This window comes from Balaenoptera musculus, chromosome 15 (genome assembly GCF_009873245.2).
Source record: "Balaenoptera musculus isolate JJ_BM4_2016_0621 chromosome 15, mBalMus1.pri.v3, whole genome shotgun sequence".
Taxonomy (NCBI): domain Eukaryota; kingdom Metazoa; phylum Chordata; class Mammalia; order Artiodactyla; family Balaenopteridae; genus Balaenoptera; species Balaenoptera musculus.
In genome coordinates this window covers 59,816,398-59,838,949 of record NC_045799.1, presented here as the reverse complement: position 1 = coordinate 59,838,949, position 22,552 = coordinate 59,816,398, and the positions used below count along the sequence as shown (strand labels likewise).

General features: G+C 47.6%; 1 protein-coding gene across 4 annotated transcripts in view; it reads right to left on the bottom strand.

The window, feature by feature from the left end:
• Positions 1 to 22,552, bottom strand: part of SNX29 (sorting nexin 29) — a 569,335-nt gene that overhangs the window by 90,979 nt on the left and 455,804 nt on the right. For all 4 annotated transcript variants that reach the window (XM_036826193.1, XM_036826192.1, XM_036826194.1 and 1 more), the window contains one exon: positions 2,784 to 2,924. In XM_036826193.1, the coding sequence (XP_036682088.1) occupies positions 2,784 to 2,924 (141 nt within the window). The remainder of the gene's footprint in view (positions 1 to 2,783; positions 2,925 to 22,552) is intronic.

Genomic DNA, 22,552 nt, shown 5'->3' with positions numbered 1-22,552 from the left:
CACTGCTGCTGTAGGTCAGTCCCGGATTGACAGGGATGGGAGGACAGGGGAGCAGGGCTGCAGGTGACCCACCTCAGAGGGGAAACTCCCTCGCGGTCCCTGCTCCTGGCACAGCAGAGACAGGACTGCTTCACACTCTTTCTCAGTCACGGAACTCCGGGAAGCCCCTCCTACCCCTCAGGCTTACGTTTCATCTCACTAAACCTGAGCCTCAAACACCAACATACTTAGGACTGGTGTTGTTCTTGGCAACTTTGTATTGTCTTAGTAAGTTTTGCGTAACTATAAGGCTTGAGGAGAGAAGGAGTGGAGAGGGCGTCCCTTTGGGCTGCAGAGAAATCATTCAGCAAGTGTGGGTCCCAAAGGTGTCCGCATCCTAATCCCAGAGCCTGAGAGCACCTTACCTTACATGGCAAAAGGGACTTTGCAGAACTTGAGGTAGGAGATGATCACAGATTATCAGGGGCAGGGGGCTGGGAGGGCACTGTGGTCACAAAGGTCCTTATTAGAGGAAGAGGAGTCAGAGAAGGAGATGTGACTATCTTGGTAGAAGCAGAGACCAGAGTGATGTGATTGCGGCTTTGAAGACAAAGGGGGCCACAAGCCAAGGGCCTCTAGAAGTTGCAAAAGGCAAGGCTCCTCTGGAGCCTCCAGAAGGAACGCAGCCCTGCCTGCGCCTTAATCGGAGCCCAGAGAGACTAGTTTTAGATAATAAACCTGAACTGTTTTAGACCACTAAATGTGTGGGAATTTGTTACAGCAGCCATAGGAAGTGAAAACACAGTGAAAGACAGACATGTCCCCAGTTCAGCCTTGTATAATTCCCTCAGTGAGACGCAGACGGGCCGCGTTCCCTGCAGGTATCGTGGAAGGGCTGCTTCCGTGTAATGCTCTCTGCAAATGAGAACATCTTATAGGGATAATATGCTGGTTATGTAGAATTTTGTTCTGTGACATTTTAAGACATTCTGGACGGGTCCCAAGATCTGTATGAGCCTGCAAGTCATTAGATTAAATCAGTATATAGTCCCCCCACCTCTTTTCATAAGAATTATTGTACTCCTTGCTATGAACAAGTATAGAATTTCTAAGTCTTCTGTTTTTATGGGCTCAACTCTACTTTTCTTCAACAGAAAAAAAAAGAACAACAGGTTTATTCTGGGCCTGAGATAAACCTGCTTTATAACTGTTCAAATTATGTTCCAGCACACCCTGATGTGATCAGGTTTCTAATCTGGTTTAAACACAGAAATCTCTGAAGATGTAAACAGAACGGTCAATGACAGTTTTCTCTCTGGAATTCCCAAGCGTGGGGAGTGGATTATGGAAACTCTTGCTCTGGGTTTTCTATGATAAAGACTGTAGGAAATCCTAGGCAAGGCGCCTCTTCCAGAGACAAACTAGGAAGTTCATGGCTAGTGGAATCTGCACAAGCTTTCTCAATGTGATGGCGCTTGGTCCCCTCACTTCCTGTGCTTCAGCACCACCCAGAGAGCTTGTTAACCCACCCTGCTGGGCCCCAGCCGCAGAGCCTGTATTCCAGCAGGTGCGGGATGGAGCCTAAGAATCTGTATTTCTAACAAGCTCCAGGTGAGGCCCACACTGCTCATCAGGAGCCACACTCTGAGAACCACAGGAGGAGAGCGATGCCTCCTATCCAAGGCCCGTTTTCTCCCAGGTCCTGAGAAGGGTCCACGGTACCTCATCTGATTCTACTGCCCCTGCCAAGCTAGTTAACACACTGCAATTGATGAAATGTCTCTGTCTCCTACTTGACAGGAAGCCAGGGGTTCTCCGGCTTGGCTGCATCCAGGAGCCACCTGGAGAGCTTTTAAATCCCTCAGTGCCCAGGCCTCACTCCAGACCAATGAACTCAGGATGGGGCTGGGGGGTGGGCAGGTCTCAGAGTTTTTAAAGCTTCCCAAGTGATCCAGAGCGCAGCCATGATGGAGAACGGCTGCAAACGTGATGGAGGGCAGAACGATGCTGGCCGGCTGAGGCAGACAACACAATGGGGCCCGACGCCCGGCTCGGCTGTCATCTTCGGTGCCCCTTGCACTGTGACACTTAACTGGTGCTCAATAAATGCTGGCTGGATGAATGAATGAACGCTAATCGACCAGCAAGCATGCGCGGGGCAAGCGCCTCCTTTCTCCAGGGTACTTGGAGAATACACAGAAACAAATTAGGTCATTATCAATGACTAAACTTCATGAGGCAGTAATAATAAAAGGAGCTCCTCTGAGAAAGCCCTGCCTGGGAAATAACTCCATATTCTTAAGTCCAAATAAATATCATGACAACCATGGATTAAAAATTAGAAAACATTTTTTTTTTGGTCCAGAATAGGAGCTGGCAAACTATGCCCCACAGGCCAGATCCAGCTGCCACCTCTTCTTAAAAATAAAGTTTTATTGGCACACAGACGCACCCACGTGCATCCATACTGCCTGCAGCTGCTGCCATGATGGCAGAGCTGGGTATTTTTGGCTGAAATGGTACGGTGCGCAAAGCCAAAATATTTACTCTCTGGCCTTTTAACAGAACAGGTTTGTCAGCCCCTGCCTTAGAGAAATGAGAGGATGGACACAGACAAAACATAACGCGACTGTCTTTAGGCGGGCGGAATGATGGGTGACTGTTTTCTTCATTCCTATTTTTTCTCATATTAGCCAACTTTTTGAGTTAAATAAAGGAGCACATATGTTTAAATCACCAACGGAAGGAGAAGACAGAGGCACCAGTTGGAGAGTTGCCTGGCCCCGGGCAGTGACGGTACCTACCTTGTTTCCAATGGCCTTTTTGGGTGGGAAGTTGTAGGCCCTCACTTGAGGGTATTTGTTCTGTAACTTGTGGTGCAAACTCCTGAACTCGGTGTACCGCCGATAGACGTTCCACTCATTGTCTTTTATCCGGATGTAGACCTTCCGAGAAAAGGAAAGAGAAAGAAAATGTAAATGTCTCTTAAAGCTCTCATTACAAACGGGTGGGATTCTGGCAAGGCTCCCCCCAGGAAAACCAGCTCTGCGAGAGCAGGGCCACACCCCACCTCCCGTGTCACTGGAGGCCCAGCGCCAGTACGGAGGAGGGACTCAGTGTACTGAGTGTACCAATGGGTACACGAGAGAATGACTCCATCAGGCAGGCTGCATATCCATGAACATCAGTTTTCTAGTATCAGCAGAAATCGGCAGCCCAGTGAATCTTAGAGACGCATTTTTCACACTTTTGTCACATGCATGTTGTAATGGTGACAGATTGCGGGGGAGAGGCCATTCATCCTCGTTGGCCATGTGTCTCCTCTTCTGTAAAACGGAGCTAACAGCACCTCCTCCCAAGGTGGTGCAGAGAACAGTCAGACATAGAAGCCATGCAGCTGTGCCTGGGATCACACAGACCAGCACGCGGAGGGGGCGGGATCAATCTCGGGAGGGAAGGAAGGAAGGAAGGAAGGAAGGAAGGGAGGGAGGGAGGGAGGGAGGGAGGGAGGAAAGGAGGGGGCCAGAGCTGAGATCAGCCCAACTGGGTGGAAGGTCACATCAAGATGGATGAACACACTTGGGGCATGAAACTTCTTTATTATAATCAAGATGTGACTCTCAAGAGAACATTCTAGGGGTATAAAATGTAAGGGCTATTTCACCTCCTTTTTTTTTACACGCCCTCACACCTTCCAGGCACACACAGCAGCTACGTCTCAAGGCAAAACAGAGAACTGGGAGAGAGATCAATGCATTTTAAAAAAATTACGTGAGTTAAGAATAACCCAGAGAGTGAAGTCTCTGATGATAAATAGCTATTGTAATCTGCAATCAGCGAATGTCAATACACATCTTAAAATCTCTTTAACCATAAAAGTAGGCATCTCTAATATGAATGATAAATTCTGCCTCTACATAAAAACCACCCTGTATCCCCAAATGCAGACATCATGCATTTGAACTTTGGTAAGGCAACCATCAATGTCTCTCACAATATTCTTGTGAACACGATGAAGGAAGGATAATTTAAACTAAAGAATTCCAATCAATGGATGGAAGTTTCCAGTGGAATTAGATGGAGAAAAAGAGGCCTATCAAGTTTGTTAGAAGCCCCCAAGCTTCTAACAAAGAGACAGTAAATACACTGAATGACAGACATCAAGTGATCTCAACTGGCCTAAGGAATGAGTTTAATGTAACATGATGAAATTTTAAAAGATCAGTGTCAGATTTTACAATATAATCCAAAAAGCCAACACTGTAAGTATTAGGTGAGGGAAATACGGCACAGCAATGGCCTGTGGGACAAAGACTTATGGATTTTAGTAAATTCAAGCTAAGTGAATAATGTGAAAGGGCCACCAAAAGAGCCTATGTACTATTTAGACCTCATTAAAAGGTATAGTTTAACTTCTAGAATAAAGAGGTTGACAAGTCTTGCTCTATTCTAAATCGACCACACCAACTTAGTTAGGTTTTGGTTGCCACCTGTTAAAAGATGAACTGAAATAGGTTCAGAAAGGCCCAGATCACTTGCTACTCAAAGTGTGGTCCGCGGACCAGAAGCATCGGCATCACGTGGTAAGATGGTAGAAATGCAACATCTCAGGCTCCACCCCAGGTGCACTGATTCAGAATCTGCATTTTAACCAGAACCCCCAGTGGTTCATACACACTTTAAAGTTTAGAAGCACAGGCCCTAGGCGCTGATTTGCAAACAAATTATCAGAAGGAAAATGGAAGACATTGGAGAGCGATACCCTGAGTGTCAAGATGGAGAAGGTAGAGATCTCTGAATTCCTGGGAAGGCTATAATGAGGAAGAGGAAAGACCAAGATGATGTGTCCTGGATGATTCCAGGAGACAAACTTCCAGCAGACAGAAACTAGAGAAAGACAGATTTCATTAGGAAAGAACTTTATAGCAGCCAAGGCTGCGCAGAGAGGAAAAGGTATGTCTCAAAAGGTTTCTTGGCACTAGGGGTTCAAGCAGTAGTATGATGACTAATAGGACTGCTAACACAGTTATGCAAGGATTTGCTTTATAACAGTGAAGGATACATTAGACCCCAGAAGCATCTGGAAAGGCCTGGCTAATTGTGGAGAAGAGGGACTTCAGGCATTCAGTCTCCAGAGACTGAGACATGATGGATCCGTTAGCAAATAAACGCAGCAGAACTCACGGGACTTTAACGCAGCTCATTTGGGGCATTCTTTGGGTCCTCCCACGTCACAGCAAGTGCTAGCTGCCCACTCAGTATCCATTTCCCTCCAATATTTCTGGGGATAGCAATGTGTTCAGAAAGCAAAAAAAAATTTCATTGCATTTTCCTGTGTCCCTTGCAGATAAGAGTGGCTAATGAGATGTAAGAAAGCTCTTAGGAGAGAGCTGACTCAGCTGACAAGTGTCTTTTTACTCTTCTCTCTGTCCTTTTCTTTCTTTCTCAAACACAGATGTGAAGACGGGAGCTGCAGCAGTCATTTTTTGATCATGAGGTGATCCTGAGAATGGAAGTAGAACGCTAGAAGGACCATGGGTCTCTGATGACATTATGGAGTCACCACACCAAATACTAGACTACTGATTCAAAACTTTCTTTTTTTAAACAAAAGAGAAATATTCACCTCTAATTTGTTCAAGCTAATGTCTTAGAGGTCTTTGTATGAGTGGCTGGATACAATTCTGCTCTGATACATCTTGAATGGACTGTATCTGCTTGTAGCATATTCTTACACAAGTTCAAATATGCCCTGGAGAGTGGCAAATTCAATTGCTTATCTGATCATCATGCACAAAACTATCTAGATCAGAGGAGGTAAACTATGGCCCGTGGTTCAAATCCAGCCATATCTACTTGTTTAGCTATTGTTTACAGCTGCTTTCGCAACACAATGGCAGAGTTGAGCAGCTGCAACGGAAGACCATATGGCCTGCAAAGCTGAAAATATTTACTTTCTGGCCCTTTACAAAGTAACTTTTCTGATCCCTGATTTAGATACTCAGAAAGTCCTCATTCTTGTTATTTTTCTACCAACATATCCAAATCTAGTGTGGAGAGGGGCAGTGCTTTCCAAATATTACCAGCCCTTGGGTGGGCCACGTTAACCATCTGGGAACCAGGAATCGTGTTCCAAAGCTTTCCCGGTGATTCTGATGAGTGCGTGTTACAGTCTGAATGTTTGTGTCCCGTCCCCCATGTACATGTTGAAATCCTAACCCCCAGTGTGGTGGGGCATCGGGAGGTGATTAGGTCATGAGCGCGGAGCCCTCATGCATAGGATTAGCGCCCTTATAAAAGCGATCCCTTGCCTCTTCTGCCATGTGAGGACAGTGAGAAGACAGCTGTCTATGAACTAGGAAGCAGGTTTTCACCAGACTCTACATCTGCTGGTGCCTTGATCTTGGACTTCCCAGCCTCCAGAACTGTGGTCTATAGTTGTTACAGCAGCCCAAGTGGACTAGACAATGGGCAACCCCTGAGGTAAAGCACAGACTACTCCTCCTCTCTATGTGTTTCCATGTCTATAAAATGGAGCTGATTAACAGTGCCTGCTTGCAAGGCAGTATGGAGAATCTTCAGGTATATAGGACATACAGCTATGCAAGGCATCACAAAGACCAGCAAATTGATTTGGGGAAAGAGGGAGAGGCCAGAGTTGAAATCAGCCCAACTGGATGGAAAGTCACACCCAGATGGGATAAGCGTAACTGGGGCATAAAATGTCTTTACTTTAATCAAGAGAACACTCTGGGGGTACAACATATGAGGGCTGTTTCATCAGCTTTTTCCAGGCCTCACACCTTCTAGGGACACCCAGCAACTACATCGCAAGGGAAAACAGTGGGAGAGAGATCAATGCATTTAAAAAATTACATGAGTTAAGAACAGCCCAGAGAGTCAAATCTCCAGTGATAAATAGCTCTTATAATCTGCCATCAGTGAATGTCGATACACATCTTAAAAACCTCTCACATAACGATAAAAATTGGCAACTCTAATGTGGGTTATAAATTATGATTCTACATTTTTCATAACACATTCAAGAGCCAGATGCTTCACTCTGTGAAAGCGTTGAGTCCTTCCTGCTTCTCCGACGGCCCGTTCCTGGCTTTCCATGTGGGCACCTCTTCTGCCCATGCCTTAAAAGTGGAGGTTTTCCCAAGGCCCTCCTCTCCCCTACACAAGTGGTCCACTCCCACGTCTGCACATTTCACTCTTAGGTCAATGACTCTCAAATTTTTATCTCTAGTCTGGACCTCTGATGTAAACTCCGGACTCAGGCTTGATAAAGCTCTTCGTGTCTACATCTGCACTCAGGACCTGCACCTCGCTCTCTCAGCGAATGGACCACCGAGTTGTCTGAGTCAGAAATCTGGGCATCAGCACTGACCAGTGCTGCTCTTCACCCCCACCGCCAAGTACTGAACAGCAGGGCCTGCCAAGCCCACCTCCAGAGCTAGCCCCGCCCCTGCCTGGACCACTATAGCAGGTTTCCAGCTGCTCTTCTGGCCTCCCTTGTTTCCCCATTCAATTCATTTTCACCTCCCTATTCAAACTCCTTCAATGACTGTCCGTGAAGAACGCTCGTGCCAGAGACTGGGTTCGGGGGTAGGTACAGTGGGCTTGGAAGGCTCTTGCGTCATTACAGTCATCTTACTTCAGGCCCCACCCCTTGCTCTGGCAAACCAGGATCATGCCAACTTGCCTGCATTTTCTTAAAATTCTTTAATTTCTTCAATTCTTATAATTAAAAAAAAATCCTTTAATTTCTTAAATCCTTAAAAATTTCTTTACAACCAGGATGCTGCCACTTTGCTTGCATTCTTTAAAACATCCTTAAAAATGTTCAGATCAGAGCAAATATCCTGTCCTAGAAATAGCATCATCCCTTGCCTTCCAGCTCTCTCCGAGTTGTACCCCCTGCTCTGGGGGACAGCAGGCATTCAAGAACTCAGAATTTCTGAATGCCAGGATTAGAAAGGACCTTAGAAACCATTAGTTCAACCCTTCCTTTCACAAGTCATAGGACTGCTGTGACAAATGCTCTCTCCTCATCCCATATCCTCCTTGATGTCTGGCTCCAGAGGGCCAATGGCTTGGGGAAAGCCACCTGGACTGACGATTTGAATAAACACTCCGGAGAGAGGGAAGGTCACAGGCATGATGACCAGGGCAGGGAGGGGAGCAAGATCCTGGTGGTGGACAGGAGGGGATCTGACATCGTAACAGTGTGATCAGTAAGGAGGCACAATGCATGGAGGCGGCTAAGAGCACAGACTCTGCAGCCAAACTCCCGGATTCAAACCCCGGATTCAAACCCTGGTGCACTAACTGTGTGCCCTGAGGAAGTCACTTCACTTCTCTGTGCCTCCACTTCCTCCTCTGAGAAATGAGGATATTACCTCCCTTGCTGGGTCTTGGGAGGATTAAATGAATTCACACATATAATGGGCTTAGAACAGGGCCTGGTACATAGAAGATGCCATGTAAGTGTTTGATAAATAATTTAAAATGTAACCTATTGGTTAGGTTGACACTGGGAATTGACAAAGATTTGGATTTTGTAAGTCTCTGATCTTGGTGATCAGCTTTAACATTCATCCCCTCCAATGGTTTGACTGATGGGAACTGGGCTCTACTGGGACATCGAGATGGTCTTGGCTGGCTCATGAACTGTAGGGAGATCCCAGAAACTCAGCATCTCCACCACCTACCAGTTATGTGATGTTAGGCAAATTGCTTCTTTCTGAGTCTCAGTTTACTCATCTGAGAAATGGGTATAATCCAAAAAAAAACCATGCCTGAAAGCATTCATAAAAATGCCATAAGGGTTAACTGCTGTTGCTATTATTATTATTACTGTTACTGTTGCCACCACCATCATCAAAAGCATGAAATTCTGCAAAGTGGAGGAAGCAGTGCTTCTGAAGCCACACCTGTCTAAGCTTTACGATCTCCACCATAGGAGCTCTGCTTAATAAAGGACAAGTATGCAGATTACTGCTGAGCCTTAGACCAAGAGCTTAGAACAAATTATGCTGTGGGTCATTAAAAACTTTAAATAAAAATACAAATTATCATGCCCCGCCCCTAAAAAGCTCCACAAACATAAATCCCCAAACACATTATTTCTCAGGAGTACATGAAAGCAGCTCTGGCCCTGAGACTGGATGGCATGGCCCCTCTAGCCACCGTGTGTGCTCCTGGGAGGACACCTGCTTCTCCCGGGCCTCACTTCCTCCTGCATAAAATGCAGGGGTTGAACTAGATGGCCTTAGGTCCCTTCACAGGCCCCCAGTTCTGGTCCTCTGAGTCCTCAGGTGATTCATAAACCCCATGGACTTCACTGGGCCTCTTCCACCCACATTCCACTCCCATTTCATTGCGGAGACCAAGGTGTTCACGGTATCAGGCAGGAGGTCTGACCTCGGGCTTGATTTAGGAGAATTCATACTCAAGGGGAAAGGCAACAGCAGTACCATCCCCGGAGCCTCTTTCTTGAAAGCTCAGCTGTCTGGGTCTCCCTGCCAAGCAGAAGAGCAGCCTCCTGGGAACACTGGGTGGGGAGAACTGATGCCCAAGGGGGAACCAGGGGCAGAGAGGGTTCCAGGTGCTTCCGTCAAGTTTAGTGACTGTCCTGCCTCTGCTAGCATCATTAGACTGAGTCTCTCTCAGAGGTGAAAAGTGGCCAGTGGGCATTTCTGGCACCAGCCTCTGTTCCAGCTGGAGGCCATTTGATAGCGAGGGGAGGGGAGCTAGTCACGGAGCCCCTGGAGACCAGCAACACACTTCCAGTCAAGCACCCCCGTTCTCAGCTTCTGCTGTTGTCTGGATGTCGATCAAATCCTGACCTCTCCGGTTAGCAGTCAAAGTTATGAAGCTCGATGAGAAATCCAGCAAGAGCCAAGTACACTGACAGACCCAAGAGAGTAAAACAGTGTTTTTCAGAATTCCAATAAGATAAATACCTTCAGCACTAACACTTGCCATTTATGAAGCACCTACTATGTGCTGGGCACTCCGCACGCCTCACCTCTTATCCTCACATGAGTCTGCAAGGCACGGTGTGAACTTGCCCCTTCTCCAGATGAAGACGTGGGCTCAGAGGGGGTGTATCACTTGTGCAGGGGAGGTGGGGAAATGGAGGACTGAACCCAGGTCTGCCTGATGGCTAAGGCCCGGCCCTTTCTATTACAGCACGTCGCTGCAGAACCCAGGCTCCTGAGGACCCCAGGGACCCCAAGCCATCAACGCTGGCAACTGGCAAGGAAGGTCCCTGCTCAATAGGTCTGAGGCCCAAACGCCCCTCGCCTGGGCAGATCACGTGTCCTCACAAGAGTCTCCTTGGTACCAGATGCTTCAATTGTGCTTCCTCATTCACGCCTCTCCCTCCAGGAACCTAATGCCATTAAAATCGCCCAGAATTACCTGAACTATCCACCCTCAACAGCCATGCTTTTAAGCATCTGAAATCGGGAAACTTTCTCTGCAAATTAAGCTGTCCTTGAATTATACTTAACCAACTGTGCACTTATTTCACTGAAGAATTCAAAGGGCTTATGTCCAAAATTATCAGGTTTTTGTTCTTGCTTTGTTTTGTTTTTTTAAAGGGCTCACCCCCTCTAAATTAAGTTTGATAGGCCCCAATTCCTGCTGCTTGAGCCGTAAGGATACTAATTCCTTGGAGGAATAAAAAGAGTTGACCTCTTCTAGCAAAACCAAGCTCCCTTTTAAAATAAGCAATAAAAAGACACTTCAAGTCCAATCTCCTCGACTCAGCAAAAGAAAAATAAAATAGGAGGGTACTATCTGTAATCAGGAATCGGGGCAAATTCTCTTTTCTCTATTTTAAGAGGAACTCCGAATCTTGAGGTTTCTTTCCCACTGGGAAGAATGAGCCCAGGGACGCCTGTAATAATCCTGGGGGGGTGGGGGGAGAGGTTAAGTGGGGGAGGAGGCAAAACCTCAGCCTGGGGGAGCTGAATCCAGAACGAACTCTTGTGTAGACAGTGCCTCTGGGAAACACTCTCACTGAGAAGATGAAGACCGTCTGCCAGGGTGGGGCATTCCCATCAGCCCCTGTGCCCCCCACCCGTCAGCACCACCCATCCGCTCTGCGGAGCGCTCTCCCCAGCTTCTTTCACCTGCTTTTGAACTTCATCTAAATGGACTCCCACAGCGTGTGCTCCTTGGTGTCTGGCTCCTTTCACTCCGTACTGTGTTTATGGGATGTTTCTATGCGGTGTGGACAGCACTCACGTGTTCGTGCTCACCGCCTGTCCACAGTACAGATACCCCACAGCCTATACACCCGCTGTGCTGGGATGGGCATTTGGGCTGTTTCCAGTTGGGGCTGTTATGGGTAAGGCAGCTCCGGGCATTGATGCACTTGGCTTTTGCACTCATTTCTTTTGGGATCATAGATCTAAATGTGAAAGGTAAAATCAGAAAGCTACCAGGATAAAAACCTAGAAGGATATCTTCACGACCTTGGGGATGGGTAAGGATTCCTGCTCACAGCTCAGAAGGGCACAATTCTGGGTGCTGGAAATGTCCTATATCTCTGGGCAGTGGTTACACGGATACACACAGAAGTAAAAGTTAATTGAACTATAAATTTAAGATTTATGCATCTATGGATAAACAACAAGGTCCTAATGTCCAGCACAGGGAACTATATTCAATATCCTGTGATAAACCACAATGGAAAAGAATATAAAAAAAGAATGTCTCTATGTGTATAACTGTGTCACTCTGCTGTACAGCAGAGATGGGCACAGCATTGTAAATCAACTAGATTTCAATAAAAAAAAAATTATGCATCTGATGATATTTATATTAAACCTGGATGTAAAAGCGAAAGTCAAAAAAAGCCATGCCTACACTATCCTCAGGAGAGTGAGTTTTACCCTAACTTATGATGGTAGGACGTCTAAGCTAGTCTGTGAGCATCCACGTAGACCTGACACACAGTCAGATGTCAGTGCTGAGGAGGGTCCAGGGATGGGACTCTGGCCTCAGGGAGACCTGAGTCCGAATCCCAGCTCCACCTCTTGTTAGCCAAGCCATTCCGGGTAAGTTAATTCACCTCTTCAAGCCTCGATTCTCTCTCGCGCGCGCTCTCTCTCTCTCTCTATATATATATATATATGAAGAAGGGAGGGAGCAGGCAGAGAAGGAAGAAGGAGAGAGGGAGAATGAAGACTTAAGAGCTTGTTCTCAGTGGGCTGAAGTCCCAGATCTGCTTCAAGGGTCTGCCGAGCACAGGCTCTTTAGCCAGCAGCATACTGGATGTTAGGCACGTCTGAGGCCTGTCCTGCAAGGCAGAAGAGCACAGAGAAAGGGCGTGGGCTATACAAGGAGGGAGGCCTGGATTCAAATATTCCACCTCAAGCCTCAGCTTCTCAATCTGTAAAATGGGGCCAAGACCAATCATGTCGGGTGGCTGTGAGATGCTGTGCCTGGCAGGCAGGAAGCAATGGCAGCTGTTAATATGGTAACCCCATCACCTTCATCATCATCTGCCTTTGTGGACATGAACTTCCCTATTACAGAATTAGGGGTAATTATAGGATGTGCAATCATGAAATTAAAGCAGGTAATTACCATGCCTAATTAATTGTCAAATGCTAGGCAGGCGAGGAAACAAACATAACGCACGGTCTGTGGGCTGGGCAGTTAAGCATCCCCTCTGCTTCCAAAAAACTGTCAACAGAAACAGTGGAGTTCAGTAAATGACTTTCTTGGGCGGGTTTTCAAGTATGCAAACAAAACCTATAACGCGCCGCTGGGGCTTCTGACTCAAGGCGAGCTCGGTGCACAGGCATTTATACAGCCCCTGTCACACAAGCACCAAGGTTCCCAGACAAGATGCTATTTTAGGACAGGGACCTCATAGGAGATACTTGATGGGCGCTACTAACCTCTGCAGAAAAACCTGCTGCTGTGAACGCAGCAAGAACCCTGAAATACATGTTCATTTACACACTGCTTGTTTGGAAACCTCCTTCGTCATAGATCAAATGCCCGCCTCTCCGTTTCCAGCTTCAGGTGACTTCTTGTTATCCACACGCCTCCACCTTAGAACCAAATGCTTTTTTTATGTGTATTGTGATATTCAAGAGTGAAAGCTAAATTATGTGAGCGTCCTCAGACTTAGAGAAGATGATGTACCATTTAGTAGTGCCAATCACGTACCAGACATTTTACTTACAATTTTCACCAAAGTCCTGAAATTTTATATGCCTAAAAAATGGAGTCTTGGAGTAACTAAGCAACGTGCCCAAAACGACCCAGGGAGTGAGGAGCAGAACCAAGCTGGGCCTTGCTTTGCTGCTGTACCCGAAGCCTATGCTGCATGGTCTCCGCCCCAGAGAAAAGCAGGCGCTATAAACTCTAAGCTCAGATGCCCTTTATGAGAATTGTTAAATGCCAAGAGTCAGATGACATGAGGATAAGAAAGATTCTTTTAAAAATGGCTTTAGGTTCCCGATTCATTTTGCTTCCTTAATATCCAAGCAAGTAAATGATTTGTGTTTTGGTTGGCAGCCTGGGTTAATGGATCCGAACAAAACTTTCCTCTTAGTGAAATGGCTTCATGTGTTATTAACTATAAGTGTCCCTGTTGCTAGAACAAAATGCCTGAATTACCGTATGACCACGCTGATGGAGTGATATTATTGCAGCCAAATGCCGAGAATAAGATGAATAACTTAGCCAGAAAAAACCGGCTTTTTGGTTCACTGGGTTACGTAGATGAGGCAGACTTGTAAAGGCGAAAATGCATTATTTACTAAGAATCGCCAGCATCACCCCACATTCCTTTTAAAGAAGGATAGAGAATGAGCAGCTCAGAAGTGGAATAGACCCCGCCCAGTCTCTGCTCCACCTGGAACGGCGCGACACTACAGTGATGACTGACGCTGGCTGAGGGGCAGACGCTTCGTTTCAGGGACTGCATCACGGTGTACACGCCACGTTCCAGCCTGAGCTCTACTGTCCCTGGACATGACCTCAATCTCACGCATGGCCCGGAGGACCCTCTGCAGCAGATGGCACCTGACTTGGTTTCGGAAGTGATGAGAGCTGGACGCTGGGATCAGGGCATCGACTTTTTCTTCCAGACCCTGATCAGGGCAGTTGTCTTCTTCCCCCACCCCCTCTGGCCCCTCATCAGAACTGGACATTCCCTCCTCAGAGTAACCACTGGTGCCTCTTACGTACCAAGCTCAGGGCTGGGCCCCAGGGATATCACGGAGAATACAACCAGGCATAATCCTGCCCTCCTGGAGCCTCCAGTTGGCCAGGGAAGACAGCTGCCCTTACGCAAATAATCACACATTAATAATGAACATATTTCACATGGACAAGAGCTGTAAGGAAAGGGACATGGTTCCTGCAGCTATGCCAGGCCTGGGAATGGGGTTAGGTCAGCCAAGTAGGGAGGTTTGGACCTGGGACAAAAAGCAACGAGTCAGGACGGACCAGTCATGGAAGGGAAACAGCTCTGGGGCAAAGGGCGGGGCACGTTCAGAGGCCAACATCTGGCAGAAGGAGAAGTGAAAGGAGGCTGGGGCAGCCGGGCAGGAGAACAAGACAGATGTGAAAAGATGCTGGAGGTGGGTAGAGCTGGCTTTCAGATGTCACGGATTAGCAAAGAGGCTGGAGCCTCAGGGCCTTTGCTCCTGCTGCCCCCTCTGCCTGGAATGCCTGCTCCCTCCCTCCCGGAGGCTTCGGCATCAGCTGTCCCTGCTGTCCCCCAGCACCAACCAGCACCGGCCCACTAGGCATTCACCTCTTCATCTGCTGGTCGTTTGGCTCTCTAAGCCAGAGGGGACGCTCCATGAGGGCAGGGACCTGGCTGATTTTACCCACTGTTGTACCCACCGCCCCAGGACAAGGAGGCCCTCAGTATACATCCACGGACAGAAATAAACTTTTAAAAAGAATGGAATGGGCGGATGGATGGAAGGACAGGTCCGACTGGACACAGGTGCTGTGCTCAGATGTCGGTGAGAGCACTGCCAAGCTCAGGCCCACAAAAGCAGGATGCCTGTCACCTCCTGCGTCCGTGTGTGTCCTTGATGGCTCTGCGTCCAGTACACGAAGCAGGGGCTGCTCAGAGCAGAGGACGGTCATCTTGATCTAACAGATCTGGAGGGGGGATAACGAGACCACCAATCTCCACCGTAGTGAACAACGGCAATTTACATAAAAGTGAGGGCTCTTATACTACTTTTAGATGATTGGAGGGAGAACACAGACGTAAGTCTCTAAGAGGAGAGGAAACTTTTTCTTTTTTTAAACACTACAGCCCAGGAACCACGGCTGGCCCGTTCTACTGTACTTTCATTTGCCATCTTATCTTAGGGAGGCTGAGCCACTGGTCCGACACGAGCTAGTCAGAAGGGAGGAAACACTGGCACCCAGGACCGCCTGACTCCGGGGCCTGTGTCTTCCCATTCCCACCCACTAAGCTGGCGACAAAAGTGGGGACTCTGGTCCCTTTGACTCGCTGAGTTCCTGACCCTGGAGCCTACCCTCTGCCTCTAAAATAAAGTCTCTGACTAGATAAGTCATGGGCAGGACCACTTCCAGTGAAGGTCAGATACAGACGGATTCTCACAGAGGACCCATGGGGACAGTCTCCACGTTATGTCACGCCTGCTACGTTAATGGACCTTCCAACTGCCTAGGGCCCACCGAGGACCCTCTGCTCTGCCGGACGCCCACCGCGGCCCCCTCAGCCCCAATCACTGCTAACACCAGCCTCGGCCAGAGAAGGAGACAAGCGTGAAACTGCCTGTGCTCTGGGCTTCATGGCTCTGACCCCGTGCTGTGGCAGAACCCTCCCCGCCTGGGGCCGTCACCTGCCCTTTCAAGGGAGTTGGAGAGCATAAGGAAGGCAGAGTCACCCTTCCGAGACCCCTGGACTTGAGGGCAGCTGCATCCAACAGCCGCAACTGTGAGTTCTCCCCTGTGCTGTATTTCTCTGCCATAATCCCTACACTGTTGGCCCAATTTTATTAAAAGTTCTAGCCTGGTCTCAGTTGTGCGGAGGGGACACAGGGAGCAGGCCCAGCTGTCTTTTGGGGTTTCAATAGCAGAGTTAGAGAAAGCACCGTACCACCCTCCCCCACCCCAAGCTAGAGCAAAGGTGACCACAGGTGGGCCAGGTGCGCAGGAGCCCAGCCATCTATGAGGGTCATCTTCAGCACAGGCAGCAACGCCAGGGGCCCCAGAGAAAACCACAAGGGGCAGTTCCCCGTGTGCACGTGAGACAGTTCCCAGGAAACTCAGAAATAGCTGGAGCCATTGTGATGGGAGCTCATTTTCAGCAATCAAGCTGCCAGGGGCTCCAATGATCACGTTTGGGAAATTTTAAAAGGAAATATGACTTCATCCTGCAGTCACACACTGCAGTCTGGATATCTGAGTCATGCACCTCATACCCCTTGGGCCATGTGCACGGCAATAGACATCTATTTCTAAAAGCTGGCTACTCTGTAGCACTGAAATTACAAACGGAGTTTTAGACTCACTGAAAAAGCAGTGAAGTCTTCTGCTTCTCTCTTCACGGATATAAATACAGCCAAGTCTTCTGGGGTGTAGGGGAAAGGGGGAAGTAGAAGCTGGACATCTGTTTACTCTGAAATAATTTAATTTAGAGACCACTTATGATATGACAAGTATGATTCTAATCACATGTGTGTATGTGTGCAATTATATCACTGAAAATAACCAGAAGGATTCGAATCAAAACATTAACAGTGGTTGTTTTGGAATGTTGGTAAATTTTTATTATCATTAGGGTTTCCCCAGTTTCTCAAATTTCTTGCTTCTATTGAATACTGACTTTGATGATAGAAAAATTAAATGATATATTTCAAGTAAGCGGGACTTCTGGTGGGCTCTGAGAAGACAATGAAGAGCTCACCCTCCCTCTTCTCTCCAAATGCAACTGGATAAATGTTAGTTGTTTTGAAACGCATGGCCACAGATGCAAAAACAGAATAATCATCTCTGTCATTTAGGAGGAAACCTGCACGAGTGAACGGGGTGGGGAAGCAGGGTCCAGGCCTGGGCTCCAGGGCCAGGGTGTGAGAGGTCGCCGGGGCCCGAGGACCAGGTAGCCCTGCCCATGCAAGAGACCAAGCTGGGCATGGGTGTGAAGGCAGAACCGGGGCCCAGGATATCTGTGATACTGATCTCCATATACTCCTGCATTCTGCCAATGTAACGAAATTGAAAGGAAAATGCTCTTGGAAGATATGATGTTCCCAATTGCTTCCCAGCCCCAAACAGCTGTGATATTGCTGTGACAGATGGGAAGTTATTTGTCACTCTGTATTCCCAGAGCTAAAGCCTTGGAGAAGGCTGCTGGTTGAGGGAAATAGGTTTTAAAAATAGAGTAAGTCCCTTTGCCTCACAGAGAAGGGTCCTGGTGAGAACTTGCTCTCTGGCTGCAAAACTCTGTTTCAGTAGGAAACCAATCCTGCCTCTAACTCTCGTCTCAGCGATAAAAGAAGCAAAACCACCTGACAATGTCCTTCTAAGCTGAGCTGCACATACGCAGGTATTCAATCTACTTCAGCTCACCCAGTGTATACTGAGCACCTACTAAGTGTCGGGACCTGTGCCGGCTGCAAGGAGACGGAGGTGGACCAACAGTTTGGAACTAATGCTGCCTGGGTTCCAATCTTGATTTCACCATCTTTATTAGCTGTGAACTTTAGTAATTTGCTAAACCTCTCCACGTGCCTTAATTTCTCAATGTAAAAATGAGGGCAATTTTAGCACCCACCTTCTAGGATTGTGTTTAAGATCGACTACTTTGCTTGGCATATAAGTATTTAACAAAGGTTGGCTCTTACTTGCCAAAGCTCTGGCCTGCTCTAAAGGTCACACATTAGTGAGGCCGACAGACAAATAAACAGACAAAAACTATAGTCTGGTGGAATCAGTGCTACAACAGAGGGAAGCACAGAAGGCCGGGAGACAAGGAGAAGCAGCATGGAATGCAGTGTGGAGTCCATCAGGGAAAGCTTCCTGGAGGAGGTGATGTCTAAGCAAAGCCTTGAAGGGTGAGGGAAAGGACGGAAGAGGACAATCCAGGTCAAAGCTGCCAGAGTTTTCTACTTTGCTTGATTACACGGAGACCTTTCCAAATCAAATGTTCTCGAGAATAGAGAAATAGTGAAAATGAAATCGTTATAAAAGAATTTGGTATCTGAACAAGCACTACACTCAACTCTGAAGATACCAAAGAAATGGCTACCCCCAAAAGATGGTTTTAGGGTTTCCCCTTCTGAATGAAGAGTTTCAGACACATCAGGACTATTCAGCCACATTTGGCCTCCAAAGACTTGGGCTGTGTGATCAAGCATTTTTCAAGCAAGCAGTTCTCGTGTAAACGAATGGGCTAGGGAGGCAATAATTCAGCAGGGACAGCCATGAGTGTCACTTTCTAATGTGACTAAATGATCGCCCTCCCCCTCCTCCTGCTAACTGTCCTTTAAGGAACTGGAATCTGCCCTCGATGTGCAGAATTCCATCCACAGCAGCCGCGGCTCCATTGCATGCTGCCTCTGCCCCGGGCACATCAATCCCCCGCAGAAGATGGGCGCTTCTCTCCTGGAGGGAAACCCTGTAGGCTAGTCTAACGCTGTCCCTGGTTTTTCTCTTCCCAGTCATGGACGCTTTGACTGCCAGAAAGAAAAGCCAATGCACGACAGCTTCAGGGAAATGGGGACTTGCTGGAAAGATATAAGGGTATCTCAGACAACCAAGAGCTAGACGTGCTGCTGGGCCCTCCGAGGGGCTGGACCAGGAGCCAGAAAGACGTCCAGAACCAGGGCAGGGGGCTGTGCGTCCCACACTCTGCTCATTCTCTCTGCACGCTTGCTTTCTCTACTTTTTGAGCGCATGGTCCAAACATGACACCCCTCAAACCCAGGCCCATATACATTCAGACTGACCCATTCATGGCTTGCCCAGTCCCAAATGTTCCAGGAGAGAGCCTCCACAGTTCCGCCAGAGAACACTGGGCGTTTCTCTCTGCTGAGCACCCATGTCCCCTCCTTCTGGCAGCAGCACCTCAATTCTCCTCTAGGGACCCATTCTCTACCCAACCTCAGTCCCTGGGCTTCCTGTGGACCCCGCTCCGGCTCTCACCCTAGAGGCAGGCATGAGATCAAGGTGTGGCCAATCAGAGCCCTGGGGGCACCACAGGAAGGGCATGTCACCTAAGCCAAGCCAATTGGGAGCTTGTATGACTGGGAAAGAGGTGAGGGGTGTTTTAGTTATATTTGGCCTAATGAGGATGTAAGCTCAGAGCTGCTGGAGACACCACAAGAAAGGGAATCTACTAGAAAATAAAGCCATAAGAGAAAGGGAGGGAGGGAAGGGAAGGAGGAGGAGGATGGAGAAAAGGAAAGGGAGGGAGAGTGACTGAGCCCCTGGATCAAGCCACACCTGAACTCATTAGTCACTTAAGCCAATAAATTCTGTTTTAAGACAACATTTTTTGCTATTTGCAATCAAAAGAACTCAGACCAAAAGAGAATGTGATTACCAGTATCTGTATAGTTTCCCCTGGGTGGGTGTCCACTCTGGGCCAAGTAGCCTTGGCAAGTGCCTGCCTCTGTGTATCTGTGCAGTGTGTATGTGGGAGGAGGGGGGCAATTCCCAGAGAAGTAGAAGAAGATTGGGAAAGCACCTCCAAGGATCCCTCCTCCTTGGAGGCCTTTAGTTTATTCACACAACACGAAGCTTCTTCTGGTGTCCTTTGCAGTGACTCAGGCAAGTATGGGCTGGGATAACCTTGGAGCCAAGCCAAGAGTACAAATACTTAGCTCCTCAGTCTAGAAACAGGAAAGTGGTGACTGCCTAACAAAAAAAATATGGATAATAAATATAGGACTCTCCAATTAGAAATGATCCTTAATCACATAGCTACGAATTCCCAGGCAGTCACTGTAAAGTATTTTGGTGAGCATGTCAAGACCAGATTTCTCTTCCTCCTGTGCATTCATTCAAGGTCTCTGTCTGGGTTTCTTCAAAATGCCTCAGCATCCTTGTCTTGGTGTTATGGAAACCGATCCCTCATTGAAATGCATTTAGGAGGCTTTAGTTAAATAACGTGAAAAAGATGGCGTCGAGCTCGGGCAGAAACGCTACCAGCTGCCAACTCAGCTCCACACAGACTCACGGAGGGAGCGTGGCAGATGCACCCCCGACAGGCCTGAAAGTTCCTTCACACGCTATCCACAGCCCAAGGTGAAGCTGCTGAAGCTCTCCCCAAAGCAACCCAGATGCATGTTCTTTTCTACACAGCTGTGAGCCTGTGCTTACGGTCTTTAATCTTCCTCTTTGAAAAGCTTCCAATTTAAGAATTTTTGCACTAATCATTTCAGAGTAATGAAAAAACAAACAGAACAATAGAACATTTCAGATGAGAACTCTGTGCACCTCTCTCTAATGTTTGCTTAAAGAGGCATATTAGTCATTAGGAAGAACCCTCTTTTATCTCCCTACACAAGCAAATTTTGCCTGCTTGCAGGACACAAATATGGTAATACAGCTAATTAGGTCCATGTACTCATTTCTTCCTCATAATGATGCCAACAAGATAGCATTTTTTAAAAAGTTTCTGATGTTCAAGATGGGGCTGGGATGAACATTTGGGAATACCAGGATGTGCTGCTACTTGGTAAGGGAAAGAAAAGAGGGAAAAGGCCTTGCCTGATAGCTCAGCTTACTGCCCATTAAAGAGGGTGGCACGATGGCAAAGGAGTTGTCACAATCAACTCTGGCAATTTGATTCAAACATCCCTTTGGCACCAAGATGCACAAAGCATTTTCTCTAGAGTTGTTTGGTGGAAAGACGATGAAGGTCCCCCGCCTTCTAGGAGTTCATATGCAGGGAAGCCTCAAGCAGTTCCTATCTACTCAGCCATGTCTCCCTGCAGCTAGGATTCGGACTCCTTCCCCCTTTCCTGGGTCACATACTCCCTGAAATAACTTGTAAAGCCTGGGGATTCTTTCCTGAAAAAAGACAATTATACACACATTCCACTAGGTGCACACGCGCATACACACACACAAGCACACACACAGCCCTACCACGTACATACATACATGCACACACACAGCCCCATCAAGTACATACACTTTTACAAATCATCTCAGACCATTCAACAAAGTTGGGGCCCATCCAGACCCCACAGTGAGGAAGTCACCGCCGGTCAGATCTAAGAACTAGAATTCCCGAGTATTCCCCACCCTGCTCCTGTGGGCCAGCTCAGGGGCATTCACACATTCGCTCATTTACTCCTTGCAGCAACCCTGCAGGCCATGTCACATCTCTACTTTAGAAAGGGGGACACACAACCTCTGAGAGATGAGTGGGCACTTCTGGCTCCAAAAGGGTCCAAATCAGGCCCTACAGCTGCCTGAGGACACCTACAGCCCTGCTTCCAGGAAATCCTCAAGCTCCAGGTCCTAGCTGCCCACCCAAGCCCTCCCTCTATGCACTGAGGGGGAGCGGGGAGGGAAGGCCCGTGCCCTAACCCCAGAGGATGGCCCGGCAGCCTGGTGCGATCTAGTGGCTGAGCACCGAAGACTTCTTCTCCGGGTCCTCCTGAGATGTGCCTGAGCCCACAGCAGCTGGCAGCTCAGCTTTCTCTACAGAAAGGAACTGTGAAAACCACTCATCTGGTACCTGCTGACCCAAGTCAATGGACTTGGGCAAAAACATGTCCTCAAGTGGCCCTGGAGCGGTGGGCTGTTCCTCGGGCCCAGGACCAACTGACCTGTGTGTCACTGGGGGGCATGTCAACAACAGCAACGTTAACGGGGGCCCAACCCCTCAGCCACAACCCCCATCCTCAACTCCCAAAGCCGAAAAGCTCTGAAAACCACAAGGCTCTTACTGAGTTTAGTGCAAACTCATTTGGCAGTGAAACTTGACTGAACTGAAATGAGGGTGTTTATAAACTCGACCCATCCCACTTCGTATGAATGTAACTGTTTCACTGTAAAAACACTGAAATGTCTGATTACAGGTGCTGCCACAGACCCGCTTATTATGCCCTTATTCCTTTCTCAAATTCAAAAAGAAAAGAAAAATGAAAACCTGTATCTTGAATTGTGTTGATCTCAAAAGAGTTTTGAATAATGGGTTATGGACCTTTAATAGAAGAGTCCATTTAAATGAAGTTGAACTTTATGTTTTAAAGTCAGCCCAGAGGTAAAAAGTGAGCTTGGTCAAAATTACCACCTGGAGATGTCTTAAACTGCCCATAAAGTACAGTGAACTCGGTTTGGTGTACAACCCTGAGCGGTAATTTGGCTGTATAACCGTATAATGCACAGAGTATTATATACTATGTAAAGGCTATGCGCAAAATGTAATTTTATAAGATTTTTGATTATATAAAAGAGGCAGCTCTTTAAACACTACACTCTGGGAGCAGCTTTACATTGAAGACCAAGAAAAGGGCCAGCAGATTGTCTCCTGTATTATGCTTCTTTGAGGATACTTAATGAGAGAGAAGTAGGCTGGCTACAT